General features: G+C 47.9%; 1 protein-coding gene across 1 annotated transcript in view; it reads left to right on the top strand.

Moving 5' to 3' along the window:
• Window positions 1-8,826: 8,826 nt before the first annotated feature.
• COPG1 (coatomer protein complex subunit gamma 1) overlaps window positions 8,827-17,927 on the top strand; it is a 37,143-nt gene continuing 28,042 nt past the window's right edge. The window contains exons 1-7 of the mRNA XM_019504958.1: window positions 8,827-8,956; window positions 12,335-12,387; window positions 13,263-13,343; window positions 14,121-14,192; window positions 15,314-15,393; window positions 15,910-15,985; window positions 16,144-16,236. Coding sequence (XP_019360503.1) covers window positions 8,920-8,956; window positions 12,335-12,387; window positions 13,263-13,343; window positions 14,121-14,192; window positions 15,314-15,393; window positions 15,910-15,985; window positions 16,144-16,236 — 492 coding nt within the window. The 5' untranslated portion in view covers window positions 8,827-8,919. The remainder of the gene's footprint in view (window positions 8,957-12,334; window positions 12,388-13,262; window positions 13,344-14,120; window positions 14,193-15,313; window positions 15,394-15,909; window positions 15,986-16,143; window positions 16,237-17,927) is intronic.

Here is a 17,927-nt window from a genome sequence, read left to right as displayed (position 1 = left end):
GGCCTTTAAGTCCAGATAGTGGAGATAGGCTGGTAGTAGTAGGGACAGCTGCAAGGGGCACAGGTGCCAGGCTAGAGTCCCATCAGCCTTTCTTTGGGGTCACAGAGGGAAAGAGTCCAACTCCAAGGGGGAGTTGTCCAACTAAACTCAAAGCTGTGTGTCCATCCCAGGCCCTTCTCTGCCCCTGCAACTGCTTCCTGGCTCTGGCAGGGGGTCCTGTGAGGTGATCAAGTCTGGGGATAACTGGTGAGACAGTGATGGATGGAGCTAATCACCAGCCCCCACTGCAAACCAAAGCAAGTTTAAAAATAGCCTGCCCTGCATGGCACTGCCGCTTTCCCAGCGATGACATCACCACTCTGTGGGGGAGCCGGCACTGCCGGGGGCTCCCAGCGTGCATGTCACTCGAACCACAGGGGCTCAGCTTCCAGTCAGCCAGGGTGGGGAACTCAGTGTCCAGCATGGCCAAACCACAGCATGTGTATTAATAGCATCAGACAAAGGCACCCAGTGTGTGTGTGGGAGGCAGATGCACTGTCCAGCCTGTGCACAATAGGGCAGCTGCCCACCCGTCCCGTAAGTGAGGCCTCAGGGCACGAGTCCACCCATGGGTACTCCACAGATTATGGGCACGGAAGGGGTGACAGACCAGCACAGGCCTTGCTCAGCCTGCAGGAAAGCATTGGGCCAAGCAGGACCAGGGACTGGTGCACCACAGTTGGTAGGGGCTATGTGTGGAGGTTGTGGGTTAATTCGTGTTTGGGTAAAACTGAATCTTGTGTAGGCAGAAGTTGCCGGTGTGATGCCAAGACCAGCTGAACAAGAGCATGTTGGACTCAAATGCTAGGCTGGCTTCCAAACCAATTCTCTGTTCATGCTGTGGTCCTGGTCCTTCTCTAGGATGCCATGGCCTGACAGAGAGGCCACCTCTCTTCACACACCTAGCTGTGGCAGCTCAGCTCTCCAGGGGCAATATAGCTGACCCAGTGCCAGTCTCAACTCATGGGTGGTTTTGGTGGAGATCCTCAGGCTTGAGACCCCGTCACCATCCAATGGACTGAGCATGAGGAGTGCAACCCTGGGGCAGCACTGAAGGCCTTGCCGTGGTGAGGGAGGTGTGGAAAGAGCCCAGCAACATGATTGCTGGAAGTAACTATGCCAGCTAGACTTCTCAGAGGTCAATAGGACTAAAGTATGAGGAGAGGACAGAAATGTGGAAGCTCTGATGCTGCTCCAGGTACATGTCATGGTGCCTCACTATTACAGTGCTGGGGTTTTTAAAGATGTATAAATAATTGTAGGACTAGAACTGTCTTGTCAGGACACCCAGTCCATCGCCTACCACTGCAGCAACCACCTGACTTGATCATGGCACCAGGAAATACAGACTCAGGACACTGGAGCCTGTTCCCCCATCAGCAAATCACTTTGCCACTTGGGGCCTCAGTTTCCCCACAGGGAAGATATGGATTCCCATGGAATGCTCATCATGGGCTTAAATGTATTCAAGCTTATAATATGCTTTGAAGTGCTCAAAGCTAGACGCATGCCAAGGCCCCTTACCAAGAAGGGCTGAGCACCCTGGATTGTGCTGCACGTGGCCTTGTAGAGGGGTGAATTATTTGCAGTAACTCTACCCCCTGGCTGAAGGCTTGGGGGCTTCTTGGGCTGCCAACTCCAAAGCTCTCATATATTAAGAGGAACCCGTACCGCAAGATCACTTGGTATCCAAGTGTTGCTCACTCCAAAGTGTCACAGGGCTTTGCTAGCAGCTTTAGCATGTGGTTTTGGGGCTTCTATTCTCCTCAAATGACTATAAACCAGGATGACAAGAGCAGAACGGCTTGATTAGATGCAAAAATCATCAAGAGTCAGATGCATCAAGTTCCTGGAACACCCTGAAATTGGTCTAATCGTCTTGTTGGGGAGGGCAGGCAATAACCTCACTCGCCCTCACCCCACGAGATGATCTCATCTGTACTAAGAGATGCGTGTCACTGGACCCGCTCAGAGCGGGTACCCCCACAGGGCAGGGGGCAGAATTGCTTTGGGAGTGGGGCGGGGCAGGTTAATAAGAACCCAGAAGCCTCAAGCTGGGCTGGTGTTACTTAGGACACACCAGCCACAGCAGCAGCAGCAGCAGTTGTGTGGCATCCAACTCCTTTGCTGTTGACTCCTGAGGACTTGGAGCTGCTTTCTGAAGCGGTCCCAGGCTGTGCTTTCAGGGGAGAGCATCTGGCAGGAGAGGATTCTATGGGACAGGTGAGATTTCACACTCGAGCCATCATTTATGAAGAGTTAGGTGGCAGGTTGCTTCTTACTTGGACAGGATGCTTTTACCATGACACCTGGTTCTCAGTGCAAGTGCTTAAGGTGTATTTTTAGAAAGAGAGAGTCCGTAAGAAAATTGCCTGATACAACCTGCAAATGGCTTTTCAGTCTCTTCTCTTGAGCCCAGGGCAAATGTGACCATAGAGAAAACAAACCTCAGTCTTCCCGTTCCTTCCACCTGTGCTGCTCCTAAACTTGGAGCTATGGGCACAGGATTCCTCCTTTCAGCTGACTAGTCCTTCCAGTTTCTGGAAGATCAGCAGTTCTTGATACAAATAGCTAGGGCAAAACACTCTAAACTTGGCCCCTCAGTCTGAAAGTAGTAGAAACTCCCCCACCCCATCCCAAAAAATAACTTGAAAAGGGGAAAACTAAAAACTAACATTGAGGCTTAATTTACAATTAAATGTCAAAAGGCAAATCCTAGGTTTGCTGTGAAGGGGAAAGATCTAATGAATCGTGCTGCTTGTTGCTTTGGCTGCACAACATAGTAAAGTCCCTCCACAGACATGAACCAATCTGGGAAGGTTTTTCTAGCTGATTTCCTTGGGGAACAGAGGAAAGAGCCTGGCATGAAGAGAGAGAAACAAACATTTTAAACACTTAAAACAACCCTCTGTAAACCAAAGAAAGGGCAGGGTGACACCTTAGAGACTAACTTGTTCAGAAAGGCACAAGCTTAGGGTGCTTGTACATGTGAGGATGTGACAGCCTACTGCAGCAGATGCTAGGACTTTCAGAGCTTTGCTTCCTAAACTCAGACCATGCACCAGATGCTGCTCAGGTGGGTACATCGCAGGAAGCAATAGTGGTGTCAGTTCAGAAGACAGTAGCTGATGCAGGGCAAGTATTTGGGGCTGCAGCATTTGAAAGACTCTCGCTCTCCGTCTGTCTGTCTCTCTCTCAGCACAACCTGTTGGCTTTCCATGTCTTCCCTGACCACGTGCTCTCTGCTTGCAGCCTTCCTAGGCTATGATGCCCAGTCCCAGAATCTTATCATTACTGACCTTCTTGATTGTGGCCTGGTCTCCAGTGACAGCCTCTAAGGAAATGGGCAGTGAGAGGCTTCAGAAGGTCAATGATGCTGAAGCCAACAGCTGCCAAACCAGCCACGAGGAGAGAGACCACCCTGTGAGAGAAACAACAGTGGGAAATGGCAAGGCCTCCCTGACTGTGGAGGACCCCTCAGCAGCACATGGACTTCAGCACAGAACCAGTGCTATGGTGAGGTCCAGGTGCGAAGTGACACATAGGCCATTACCAGGGGGACTGTCCACCCTGCTGAATCTCAACCACAACAGGGCTGCTGCTGTCATGAAAAAGAGCAGTCCTGGATCCAAGGTCTCCCTGTCTCTTGATGTCCCTCTGCATATCCTGAGAGTCCTGCTAGAAGAAGCCAAAGTCAAGGACATGCAAGCCAAAGCAGCAGCCAACGCAGAGCTCATGGCCCGAATTGGGCGTCGAAAGTAAATCTCAATCGTGTGAGCTCAAGTTGTCCAAACTCTGGGATTCTCTGTAGCGTAATGCAGCCCCTGTGATGTAACCAGTGCATTTATTCCTGAGTTGTGGCCAGTGGTTCCGAAAGTGCTTGCTGGTGGTTCATTGAGAACTGGCTGTTTGTAGGGTGCTGACTCCTACCTCTTTGCATACAGGTGCTGACTCCTTACCCCGGGAAGGTTAGTTGCCTGAAAAAAAAAACAACTGGAAACAAAGAAGGGCAGTCACTTCTTGTCTTTTACCACAGTTTTCCCATCTGTAGAAGGGGAACAATTATGGAACCCCTCCCCCTCAAAAATATATGAAGTGCTGTACGGACAAAAGCCCTATCCTGTACCTGCCAGATATGCTTGATGTGCCAGGTAGAGAGGCTTTTATTTAGTCTCCATTCAGAAACATTTTTGCTGTAGTCAGTGCCTAAATGAAAGGATCTGAGAACTCACCTTTAATTATGTACATACCTGCAATGGCTTTTGGCTGGGCTGGGCTGAGGTTGCTTGCACTTCAGCTATCTGTATCCAGAGGAAGGATGGTCTGGTAGGGACAACTCTGCACTGAAATTCAGCAGCTCCAGAGATCTATTTTCATTTCTCCTACAGATTTGCTGGTAGAGTTGAGAAGGGCTCATAACCCCTTTCTTTATGTCTCAGTTTCCCTATCTGTAAAATGGAGATGAAGATAGTTCCTACTTCACAGGTATTGGGAGGATAATGATTAATAATGGGTGGGGTATGGAAAAGCTGGGGAACAAGCCAACAGAGAAGAGGGCCTGGGAATCCCTGGTAGCTTCTGTGCATATTCTGAAGCCACTTTCAAGTCCAAACAGCCCCAGCCCCTTCTGTCAAACTAATGTGGGAACTGGGAGAGGCACCAGAGTTGCTGTATGACACAGAACAAGCAAAAAATTAGATAAATTCTGCTCCCTCCTCCTGACCCAGTTGACACCCAACATTTTACAGATCCCTGCCCCCCCAATCCCTGGCTGGCAGGTAGCTTGGGGGCCCCTAGCAAGAAACTGTTTCTTGACAGTTTTGTTTTAATGAAAGGAAGTTGATCTTTAAGGAGAATGTTTCCTTGTGCTTTAGACAGAAAATGAAAACTCCGGGGATAATACAGAAAACAAAATTGACAGGTGAGGTTTACAGGAACAAATTGAGACAGGTTAAGAGCTAATGGACAGGAACAATGGGTATTTGTCTCAATAATCTCTGGGACGCTGGGAAAAGAAACACAAGTCGATTAGGCCTGACTCTTCCCTTTATGTTGGTGTAGTTCTATTGTAGCAGTAGAACAATACCTCCTGTTTACAATGTTGTGGGATCCAACATGATCTCTGGATTTCTCTCTAGACAGGTTTCCCTCCGGCTGCAGGGACAGCTGTCTCTGTGACTCAGGCTACCAAATCTGGCACTTCACCCAATACACTGTACTGCTGTATATTTTTAAATATGCCGGTTTCCAGACATTTGAAATACAAGGGCTTAAATGTGTTTCCTTCTTGCTGTCTCTATGCATCTCTCTTTATAAAAAAAAAGATGTTCATTCTCCTGTATAAGAGAGTTTATATTTATCACGCTGAAGAATTTAGGAGAGAGTGCAAAGAAAGATGGGATATGTAAAATAAAAGGAGTCTTATCAAATGCTTCTGTTGTCTGTATAGCCATTCAACTAATATGTTACATCTGACTGCATCATCATAACCTGGTTGGACCCTGTCCCCCAAGGTAGCATGCATCTCTGTCGTTGGGAACCAGACAATAAATGAGCCCAGAAATAAGTGAAGCTGCAGCAAGTTGCCCCTTCCTTCTATTGGCATTTTGTCTCCTGAATAGGAAAAGCAGGGTAGTAACCAAGCCAGGGGCTGATAGAAGCGTACCATGCTGGCAGTGTGCAAGTCATTTGGGAGTAAGGTGGCAAATAAGAGGCAAAGTCACCCCCACCATTGTCAACTGGCTGAAGAGTAAAATTGGCTCTTGTGAGGTCCTTCTGGACCAAGAGTGAAGTGGAGACAATATGGGTCAGGAACTACTCTGATGATAGCAGGCCGCAAGGAGTGCAGTTCCCATCTAGCAGGATGTAATTGTGCAAAGCCCTTGAACAACTGCTTTGGGGCTGACCCAGGTGCAGCAGTGACAATCTCTGGCAACAGCCATGTTCAAACCCTCCTTGACCAAATTCAGTGGTGTGTATACGGAAATAAAGGGAAAGCAGAGTCATTCGGCAATAGAAATAGGAGCCAAATTAAACCTGGTTCATGGTGAAATGGTACCAGTTTATGTCAGTCAAGTATTTGACCTTGCTCCACATGTCTTATTTGGGTCTCCAACCAGGGTTTTAGCAGAAACAACACTCTTGCCAGCCATGAATGCAGCTGTGTGTAAATGTGAAACATCACATTTCACCGCTGGACCCTGACTCCTACGTCTTTGGTGAGCCTTTGAGATAACAGCAGAGAGCAGGGACCAGCCACTGGGTACAAAGTCCACTGCCTGTTTGCACAGGACAGGTAAAGGACTGGCTGGAAGGAGAAGCCCTCCTCAGTCCAGCTGCAGCAGATTCTGGACACTGCCATGTTCTTTGATGACTACTTGATCACTGGTAAGTACGCTTCTCCTTACAGATCCTCACAGCAGGTGCTAGCAGCAAAGCTACAGTATTTGGCAAGATGTTTCTTATGAAGGACTCATGTGCACTTTGTGATTCAGAGTGTCAGGCAGGTAGATACATTGGTGCAGCGCCTGGAGGTTTCAGCAAAAGGTGCTAACTCTGCCAATAAACAGTGCAAGGAGTGAATAGTAACAGCCAGGCTTCCTTTTGCCGACACTTAGACTCCTAGGTGCCATGATTTTTCCAGAGAGCAATGACACTCCCCACAACGCGGCTTCTGTACAATCTGACCTCTCTGTCCAGAGAGGATGGAGGATATGCAGCCAGCGCCATGACCCACTCGGATGTCCCATCTCACTTGCTGAGCAGAGCTGGACTGGATCTGAACTAGGAGAGTCCATGGGTGTTCACTCACAGGTGGGGCTATAGCAATCCTCAGCGATTATAGTGGTAGGTAATGCCTTTCAGTCTGAATCAGCTCTGAACAGCCTGGCAGCATGACGCTAGGCGGAGCTGTGCTCCATTGCTGGAAGCGTTGGCTTTCAGATGGAGATATAAAATGTAAGCCCTGCCTTCTTTTAGTCATTATGGGAGGTACACAGCTGTGTCTTGGCTGAATTTTACTGAATTAATTCCAGGCTTCCCTAAATGTCCCTGCATTTTTAAGTAGTGTTGGAGTGATACTGTAGCTGTGATGGTCCAGGCAGTTGGTCCAATAAAAGATAGCACCCTCAGAAACCCTTGGTTCTGCATTTTTTTTAATGGGATTTTGTGTCCATTCTCATTCCCAAACCATTGTTAGTGAAATGTTCAATGGATGCCACATCCCACAAGGGCACACAAGAGAGGGGAATAGACTGAGATAGAGGCAGCCAAGGGTGTTGAGTACTCATAGTGCTAAATTACTCTGGCCCCTGCCACGTTACATTTCAGGCATGGTTAACCACATGGTTAATCACAGCTTAAGTTGTGACCTGGCCACACATTCGATCAATCAATGATATGATACATAAGGAATAAGCCACCAAATTATTCCACAAAAAATGTGTAATACGTTTGTGGCTGGTTCCTATCACACCATTAATGGAAGATGTAGCCAGGTGCACCCCTGGGGCTGGGAGCACTATCAACTGAGAGGGCTTCCAGCTGCAGGTGCTTACTACTTGTTGTTGCAGGGGTCCATTGCCCCTGCTCTGGGGAGAAAAGACAACCGGGGTCAAATAACCCCAGCAAGGTGCATGTCCAGTCTCCTTTTGAAGACCTCCAGGGTAGGTGCCTGCACCACCCCTGCTGGGAGTCTGTTCCAGAGTCTGTATTAGTATGATAATTTTAATCCTTGTACGAGAGATAATACTGAAAGTGTTCAAAACGTACAATGATTTTTTCATGTCATTAAATTTGGAGGAAAAAAACCCAAGTAAGTCACTGCACTGACAATCTGAGCTGAACTAGATTATTTGATCCTATGATCTCACCCGTTCTCACTCGCATTGAACTGGAATTTGAGAAGGAATAAAGTGAGTCATATCTACCATTTATCTTTAACTGGAGACTTACAGTGAGCAATAGAAAGTAGCAGCATAACAAACACATCACTAAATCCCATTGTGTAATAATACTAAGAACTTTATTTTAAATGCTATGTAACATCTTAAATCGATAGGAAGTCATAGGGGTTCTGCGCTTGCCTCATTTTAAAATTCCAGGCATGTACCTAATACAGCCTGCTGCAAAATAAAGCGTAGATTTACCAGACACAGACCTGAGCTGCAAAACACAAGAGACAAGAATAACCGTACTAATAAATTCAGTTTAACCAGCAGTCGGAGAAAGACTTAAACCAAAACCTCCTGGCCAAGTTTTTGGGGAGAGAAGATATCTTTTATTAGACCAACTAAATAGTTGCAAAAAAATGGTTGAGTGGGCAGTGCCAAGCAGGGGGGCGCAGGGTGCAATGATACCAGCAGAAGTGACCACATAACATGGCGTCACTTTAAAAAGTCCTATGTGCACACTTTTTGTTTCAGTGCATGGCAGTTTTTCACAAAATACGAGAATTTGACCTTCCAATTTCACATTTGAAACCCGTTCCCAGCCCCCTAGCCTGGGCAGCAAGCCAGGCTCCTCCCGCCCCAGGCACAGCGCCTGTCACCGCACCCTTGAGCCACCCCGCGCATGCAGAGCCGCCCGCCTCCCTCTCGGGTCACAGCCCTGGGCTGGGCCGTGCCCCGCCTATCACCTAGCGCCACCTTCCGCAAGGCGCATGCGCAGCCCCCTCCTTTCGCCCGGACACGTCGAGGTGAGGGACTGCTCCGGGTCCCCTGCGCGTGCGCACATGCGCGAGGCGGGCGGGCTGAGCTGAGCTGTCCCAGTGACAGGCTGGCAGGAAGTGGCGTGCGGGCAGGAAGTGGCGCCGCTGCTCGGCTTGCGCCCCTCTGCCCCCCGCGCCGGGCTCTGTGTTCCACGCGCCCCCTCCCCGCCAGGATGCTGAAGAAGTTCGATAAGAAGGATGAGGAGTCGGGTGAGGCGCGGCCGCAGGACGCCCCCTGGCGGCGGGGATGGGCGGGCAGGGGCACCTGTCCATGCAAGGGCAGCAGGGCCAGGGCTTTCTGCAATGGGGCAGGGGCAGGGGCAGGGCGGGGCAGAGCCAGGGGCCGCGGTGATGCTGGGCTGGCATCTGCGGGTACCAGGCCACACCAGCACTCCTCTGCCCCTGTCCTGGTGCCTTGCTGGAGGTGCTACTGGGATACACTGCTGCCCCATCCCCTGCCAGGTGCAGTGCCAAGGCTGGCAACAGCCTGCCCCAGGCGCCGATCCTGCCCAGGTGCTCGTGCCTTCTCCGCACCTGGGAGCTGACCCTGGCCATCCGTGTCCAGGGGTGTCCACCTCTTTAAGGACAGGCCGGCTGGCTCCACAGGGCCAGGCCAACCTGGACATGCTCAGCAACAGGGGGTGCTGCCATGGCATATCGTGGAGGACAGGGGTGAGGGTTGGGGTGATAATGAGGGATTGGAGGGGGGTGCGGAGCAGGAGACACGAGCTGGCGTCTGTTAATCCTCAAACGCGCCAGGGCTATGTGATGTGCATTGGGAATGTGGGCTAATGCCCGCCATGTGAAGCTAAAAGCCCCCCTTTAATATGGGGTGCTACTAAGTGCACATCACATTATTGCTGGGGACACCTAAAGAAGAAAATGGTAACAGGAGAAAAGATCAGATGTTTAAAAGGGGCTCACCATGGAGGGACACAGAGCAGAGCACACCGGTCAGCACCCACTGGTTCACCACCAAGTCCAAGGAGCCAGTGAAGCTCTGCCTGGAGACATGAACAAACCTAGGACAGGAAAGCAGCCCTTGAATGCATCTAGGGAGCCTGCAAATGCTTCCCAGTAAAACTGCCTGGAGATATGCATGGAGGAAGAAGATATGCCCACAAGTCCCCAGGCTGGCTTCACCCTTGGTGTCCTTCCAAGTCTGGTAGATGACAAGCTTGGCCAGAACCAGGAGGAGTTTTGCCCAGAAGACCTGCCAGGAAGGGATTTACTTGGACTTGATGACCCCAGTGATCCCTTCCAGCTCTTCTTCTTTAGGATTTCTGTTTTGATGCATGTCAGACCTGTTGATATAGGTTTGGGCCTTCTCTGAGCTCGTTTCTCCTTCAGCTCGGTACTTCCTAACGATCCTAATGATTTTGTTCTTTTGGGGGTGGGACTAGCTTTTTAAGCTGTCTCTCCAGGGACTCTACATAATGGCACCTAAGACGTGTCAGGGCCTCTTGTGGTCTGTGCAAATGTTGGAGAGGCTGTTAAGGAGGCTGATTGAAGATGTGATTGGTCCTTTGTGTTGTGGCTTTGACACTCTGTCCACCTCAGTGTACTTCACCCTGCTTCCTACAAGCTTTTATTTACTGTATCCACCCTGTCTGTACATCTTGGAGACCTTCCAAGTCCACGTGAATATTTTTGCTCTGGTTCTTGGTGTTTGTTTGCATCAGGCTTTTCCATGTTGAATGAAGTTTCCTCTCTCCAAGCTACATGCACAACAAAAAGCTAATCCACAGAGGATGCCTTTCAGCCTTGATCTCTTGCCAAGTTCAGGCTTAAGTGATGTAGCGTGTCCCATAGCTTACTGACCTCACAGATTAGTCTAGTACATCCAATCTTAAAAAGACAGAAGAGGATCATTTTGTGGGTAAAGCCTGGGAGTCAGGGGACCAGAGATCTTTTGCAGTTCTTCCACATCCTTCTTATGCAGCCTGGGCGAGTCATGTAAGGGCAATTTCAAAAGTGGCCGCAGCTTTTGAGTGTCCAATGCAAGGCATGTAGCAGTGCTGAGCATTCCCAACACCCCGTGGAGGTCAGCAGAAGCATGTCCACAAACCAGTACTCAAAGTAGACATCCACAATTAGAGGTCATTTTGGTAACTGTAGCCCCTAATTTCTGTGCCTTGGTTTTCCCCATCTCTGAAATGGGGATAATTATTTGGGTTGCAGGATGCTTTAGTAGTTAAGTCAACACAGATAAAGGGCCTTAAAATGCTTAGGTGCAAGGAGTTGGAGAAGGGTCAGGAGATTGATGATGGTTAGTAATATTAATGGCAGGTTTGAGAATTACAAATATTAGAAGCCAAAGTGATCCGTGGGTTGCAGGAGTGAGCAGAGTTAGGGGCACTGGTTGTTGTTAAGCCTTCTCTGCTAGATGAGCTTATTCAACCCACCTTTGGAGTACATAGGTCTACAAACACTGGCATTCATCGCTCCTCTCTTTTCGCCTCCCTTCTCTCTTCATCTGCACATCTAAGCTTTGTTCAGCCACATGTTGTGTTGGTGAATGGGTCCCAAGGTGGAGGGATGTCTCTTGCTTACATGAAAGGAATTAATGCCTTTAAGTAAAGATCTGAGTCTCACACAGATTGCTGCCCCCTTACATAGTTCTTCAGGACCAGATCATAACAGGGCATTACATGTCAGGGACAATACTGAATGCAGGCAGCACCAGTGTTGAGTGTGAGGGTGGCTTTGGGTCGTGTTGGGTCCACATGGCAAATTGAGTTTAGGCATTAATGAAAATTGCTTATCAATAACTGCCAGCTCAGGCAAGGCTGAAACTCACTGATACGTCCAAGAGAGGCAGATAATGGATGCTACACATAATTGTAGTTCTTGCCCTGTGAGTGTTCCAGCTCTAATTGTTGATGTTTTTCATCAAGTAGCATTTGGTCTGTTAAATAGGATGATTAAAGAGACTCTATTTCCAGGCTCTCCAGTCCACTGCCTTGTTCGCTTTCATTAACTTTAGATCTGAAAAATAGCTTATTGATAGATTCCACTGATTGCATGATGGAGCAGAGTAACACAGTTCTGATTTACCAGGGGGATGGGGAGGTTAGAGCTTTGTGGGTTTATGGCTGTGTTGGATTGATTTCTGAGCCTGATTGGTTTTGCTGCTGTCACTGGAAGTGCTGTCAGCCCTGGGGACTGGAAGAGGGCCTTTCATAGCCAGTTACCCCCATCTGGGAGCAACATTGTATGAGAGTTTCTTCAGAGCTAATCATTCTACCTCACCCGAGGCAACTACAGGAGAGAAAACTATAGAGCCCTCCTCTGCGAAGGGGTGAGGCATTTGATTAGTGACTTAGGAGAGCTAAGAAGAAAGAACAATTGCTTGGGGGGGTTGGGTTTTTTTTAAATTTTTTTGTTGTTGAAAAACTCTCCTGAAAGGAGGATACTGTTGGGGAGTTGGAGAAGGGTTAGGTGACTGATGATGATTAGTGGTAGTAATGGCAGGCTTGAGCATTCTAATCTCTCAAACCTAATCCTGAAAAGTGCAAACAAAGGGGGTTTCTGGTGTCTTTTCCCACAACATCATTCCTGAGGTCACAATTGCTCTCTGTGTTCCAGGTGGGGGTTCCAATCCATTTCAGCACCTGGAGAAGAGTGCAGTATTGCAAGAGGTAAATCCTTAAAATCCCATGGAGCTTGCTGTCTCTCTTGTACACAGTGACATGGCCTCTTCCTACTTAGAGAATCTTAGCAAATAACTACAATTTTGCCTCAGTGCTGCTGTTTTTTAAATCAGTGGCAAAACTTCCCTGAGTGTTTGTTTGTTTTTTTTTTTTTTTTTTGAAGGGAAGTGAGTAATTGTATCTGTCTGACAATGAAAAGATTCCATGTGCTATAAATCTGAATAGACAGATGCATTCTCATCCATTGGAAAGATCAGCTTTTCTTACCAAGGCAGGGACTGATCTCGGATATCCTAAAATTCTGCTTAGGATAAGGAAAATTGTAAGCAGCCTGCAGATGGTTAGGGGATAGTCTTTGACTAATACAGTGTGGATCTGGTCTGAGAAATGATTATTTAGGGAAAAAAATCTCCTTCCGTCATAGACCAGCTGCCTGTCTGTTCAGAGTCATCTGTTCATACATGATATTTTTGGTAATGTTGCCTCCTGTCAGCTTTGGGTAGAGCTAGCTCAGCTCTGGGAGAGGGAGCTGTATCCTAACCTGGCCTGTGCATCAGCACAAGAACTGCTGTTTCTCCTGGCATTGGGGTTGCATGGGTGTGACTGAGGTCTGAATTTGGCCTCTCAAACCTTGATTACAGCAAGGCTTTCTGAAAGCAGGCTGAGTTAATAGGGCTGCTTGTGAATAGAGAACAGCTGCTTAATTATGAACTGGGAAAAGCTGTTCTGAAGTAATTGAGAACAGTCTTAAAATACCCAGCTGGGAACATATTAGCTTTAGCAGCCTTGCTTTAAAGAAAGTGTTGTGTGTTAGGTAAACCATATCTCCTTTGGCTTTGACTCCTGCTTGTGTTTGCTCCTAGGCTCGGGTGTTTAATGAGACTCCCATAAACCCTCGGAAATGTGCTCACATCCTCACCAGAATTTTGTACCTTATAAACCAGGTAATAGAAACATGAACAAGGAATCCTTCAGATTTTAAACCTGTTTCTTCTAGAAATGAGACTTGTCTGCTACATTCTGATAATTTAAATGTCTTATGAAATGATGCTTAATAACAGGAAAAGACATGACTATTCTGTAAGCCAGCCCTTGTCTTCCTTCCCTCTCAAAAGTTCTAGAGTGATGGAAGTGGACAGTTAAAAAGAAATTAAACCCACATGTTGATGACAACAGGAAATTATTTCCTTAGCACTGCCTGATGGGCAATGTGGGCCTAATCCTAGTTTTGATTGGTGTTATGAGTCAGAATTTGTATAGGTTTTATGTGCCGAGTTGGATTTTTCAGAAGTACCTCAGCCTCTCAGGCCTCTCTGCATTTTTAACTATTTAGATAACTGGCCCCTTAGCCATCACATCTGAGGGGACTGACTACATGGGCTGTACAGACCAAACTCTTCTTTTACTCTTAAGGCATCATCTCCAAGTCCATTAGTAGTAGTCTTGCTTTCTGTAGCAGCAGTGAAAAAGGCATTGTGCTGTCTACACCAGCAGTTGAGCTGTTCTCATGCTGGGTCAGGAGTCTTGCAGGTCAATGTCCTAACACCAATAGAGTATTGGAGGTGGATTCTCTGTGTCTGTCCTGAAGCACATGGGTGAGAAAGAGACCTCCCTTTGTCACAGCCCAAGCTGGGCTTGTCATATTGTGAGCCCAGCCTCTACCCAGCACTAAAGCTATTGTATTTAAGGGATAATTCCTACTTCTCCTTTGCCCATACTAGGGGGAGCACCTGGGTGTGATGGAAGCTACCGAAGCCTTCTTTGCTATGACCAAGCTGTTCCAGTCCAATGATGTAAGTCCTTTATGTATGCATTTTTTGTGTAGATCTGCTCATATTGACCCCAGGCTAATATGTCAACAGGAAGGGTGATTCTGCCCCCTTGGTGTAAAGTGCCCCGTTCCAAAGGAAAAGGAACTCGTGCCATCATACATGGTACCTAGAGTTACTCTGTGCAGGTGACCTTGTGGATGTCCCTTTCGGTCACAGATCATCCAGATCAAACAGTTGCCATCCACCTAATCAAGCTGTTTACCAAGACAGACTCTTTGGATGGGCCATTGGCTTGGGCTCTTCTGTCTTATTCCTTTTATATTTAATTTTCACATCACTGTGGTAACTAGATTGGTTTGGGCACCACTGGGGGAGGTCGTGAATGAGCATAATAAATGATAGCTTGCCTTACTCGATGCCCCATGATAACTTGAATTTTTTGCCTTATGATCCAACCCCAGCAGGCACGGCTGGTGAACTCAGACTGCTGGGGTGGTGGAGTGTCCCGCGGCGTGGTGGGTGGGGAGAGGATTCACAGGCTCCCCTCTACTGGTCGGAGTGCGCGGCTGGCTGCAGCCGCCCCCTTCGCACGCCTGCCCCCCCCCGAGTTCACCAGCCGTGCCTGACCCCCGGTAGGATCTAAAGAAAGCAAAAAAATTGGTGTTGTGCTGGTAGCCAACTTGAGAAATAGGGTATCAGTTCTGAGTAGTCCAGCAGCAGTCTTTTGACTTGGTTCCCTCCCCACAGTCAGCTGCCCACCTCAGACATGCCAAAAAAGCTACCACAAAATCACAAGACTAAATATCGTTAGAAATGATGGGGGTTTTATTTGAATTCTAGTTTCTGAGTCCTTCAGTTGCCCTTTAGTCGTGTTCTCATGCCTTTCCTTGTAAACATGATGGTTACACATAAGGTGAAATTAGGGATCTGCTGGATATGTTGGCATGATGGCTTTATCTGTCCTTTTTTATAAATGAGAACTGAGATTCTCTCGTTGTCAACACCTGTCTGCAGGAATTGGAGCTTTAAAAAAGTGCCAAGTATCTGGAGATGTAAAGTAGTTAGGAACACTGGCAGAACAGCAGCCATCTGTGGTGATTGTCCTCCCAGCTAACAGTTGTCTTTTCCATTTTCCTTGGTAGCCAACACTTCGCAGGATGTGTTACCTGACCATCAAAGAGATGTCATCCATCGCTGAGGATGTCATCATTGTGACTAGCAGGTGAATCCTCTGTGTGGCATCTCCTTCCTATCACAGTTGCTCCCATATGGCTTCCAACAATGCTCCTACAGCCACTTGGAGATAGCAGTGATGCCTACAGGGAGGTGGGGAAATTCATGGGTGAGAAGAAAGCCTCCTCTTTGAGAGAAGAGGCCACTGAATTACAGACACTGACATCCTAGTGATATTGGTGACCTGTATGGTGCAGTAAATTCTATGCTGCTTTACCTTAGCTCTTCCTTTGTAATAGTTGGATAGCTCTGTGTGTGCACTCAGGTCTCTTGCCCTTGCATAAGAGCTACTTCTGCATTTATAACCAAACACTTCCTACTGGAATAAGGCAGAGTTGAAGTTAGCACTCTTATCCTTCTGAACCAAATGGAGATAACGTCTTGGTTTGGTTGGCTTTTGACTGAAATTCAGCCCTGCTGTTGGTACTTACTAACTGGATGTTGCCTTATCTAGAGCTATTGGGTGAAATGTGCTGTGCTAAAAGTTTCTTCCATGTTCATCCAGCCTAACCAAAGACATGACTGGGAAGGACGACAATTACCGAGGCCCTGCTGTGAGAGCACTCTGCCAAATCACAGATGTAAGTGCCTCCTGTCTTGCAAGTATTCCCTGTTGCTGGGCTCTTATCTCCTTGGTCCCGAGTGAGTTGTTTCTCCTAGTCCTTCCCCTCCTTTTCTTCCCTCTCTTCTCTGCTTTCCTATTGTAGAGTCAGGTCTGGTTTCCTCTCTGTTTCTGCAGAGCACCATGCTGCAGGCCATCGAACGCTACATGAAGCAGGCGATTGTGGACAAAGTGCCCAGTGTATCCAGCTCGGCCCTGGTGTCTTCACTGGTATGTATACACCTACAGGGTGATTTTTTTGGAGGGCCAATTTGGTTGGGAAGCAAATCTGTACACTGAGAACTGAACTGTAGTGTCTCTTTTGTGCGATCCTTTTGGCTTTTCAGCAGAGAAAACTGTTTTTAGATGAAGTGTAACTGAGGAGAACCCACACTCAGATTGTGAAGAAGGATGTGTGACCTTTGTGAGTCCCTTGCTCCAGTTGTGAAACTGGTGCAATTCTTAGCTAGCTTTGTAAAATGCTTTGACAACTTGGGATAAGGTGGTATATAAATAGATGCATTGTGTTATTGATGCCCTCGCCTTTTACCTCTGCAGACTCGAGTTCAAAAACTCCCTTAGGTCATAAATAGAAATGCGTTGTTTAGTCTCTGTTTGTTCAGTATACGAAATTGTTATGTCATTTAGCATGACTGTCAGTGCCTGTTAGAGACAGAGACTGGTGTGACATGGAGAGCAGCACGGGATGGGGAGGGAGGTATTGCCTGGACTGGGTTAGCAGGAGTGTTGCTGTGAAGCCTGACGTTTTGTTGGTAAAGGTGCGAGCCTGCAGAAGGGCTGTGCATGCTGTGTCTGGGTTAAATCAGTGCAATCCATTGCTCTGAGCATTACGGTCACCCACGTGGATCATAAAATTAGCACAAGTACACTCCTGCCATCTGCCATTAAGTCAACTGATCTGCATTTTATTTTTAAAGTGGTAGAGAGGAGAAGATATGCGGTGTTTCTAGAAAGTTTTCTCAAAAGGCATATCGGCCTCTCAACAACAGTCCCTCCCCCCTCTACCCCACCCCCAAGTGAAGGCACTGAGATACTGAACAACTTAGATGCATTTGCTTTCAACCCACCTGCCTCTGTAATGCAACATCCTCGAAGGACAGCTTCTCCACCTTACAGTGTAGCTTGGAGCTAAAAGAAGGCTTGTGTCAGGAACTGAGATGAAGTAGCACTTGTATGGGAGCGGCTCAGGTGAGGGACTCCTTCCAATTTGTGATAAGCTGGACAACCAGCATGAAACTTGTAGGGTGCTTTTTCTAGGCCCAACGACAGTGCATGGAGCAGGGCCTGCTCCAGGGTGGAATATGTATGCTTCCTGCTGTCTTTCATGAGGGCTCTGAGATCGGGCCAGGGGAGAGTAGAGAGCCTTACTGATTCTGACCATGTTTCTGTACAAGAAGATTTGACAATACTGGAATTAGATCATAAGTTTCTTAGGGCAGGGAGGATACCTTCTTGTGTGTCTGTGCGGCATGCAGCACACCATTGCTGCAGTCCTGCCTGGGGCCTGAGGACACTACTGGAATATAAACCAGCATTAGCAAGGCACTTCCTTTGCCTTCAACATATGAATGTTGATGAATAATCCTCACAGTCCCACTGCAAGGAGTCTAGCGTTGGAGTCAATGGCATTCAGGCTGGGCAGAGTTTCATAGTTTCTAGGGTCGGAAGGGACCTGAGCAGATCGTCGAGTCCGACCCCCCTGCCATGGCAGGAAAGAGTACTAGGGTCAAATGACCCCAGCAAGGTGTACACCTAGCCTCCTCTTAAATACCCCCAGGGTAGGAGCCAGCACCACTTCTCTTGGTTCCAGATCCTAGCTGCCCTGACTGTGAAGTAGCACCTCCTGATAACTAGCCTAAATCTACCCTCTGCCAGCTTGTGACTGTTATTCCTGGTCACTC

Source organism: Gavialis gangeticus, unplaced genomic scaffold (genome assembly GCF_001723915.1).
Source record: "Gavialis gangeticus isolate Ggan-Ray unplaced genomic scaffold, GavGan_comp1, whole genome shotgun sequence".
Classification (NCBI taxonomy): Eukaryota; Metazoa; Chordata; order Crocodylia; family Gavialidae; genus Gavialis; species Gavialis gangeticus.
Note: the sequence above shows the minus strand (reverse complement) of the source record. Positions and strands in the feature narration are given on the sequence as shown.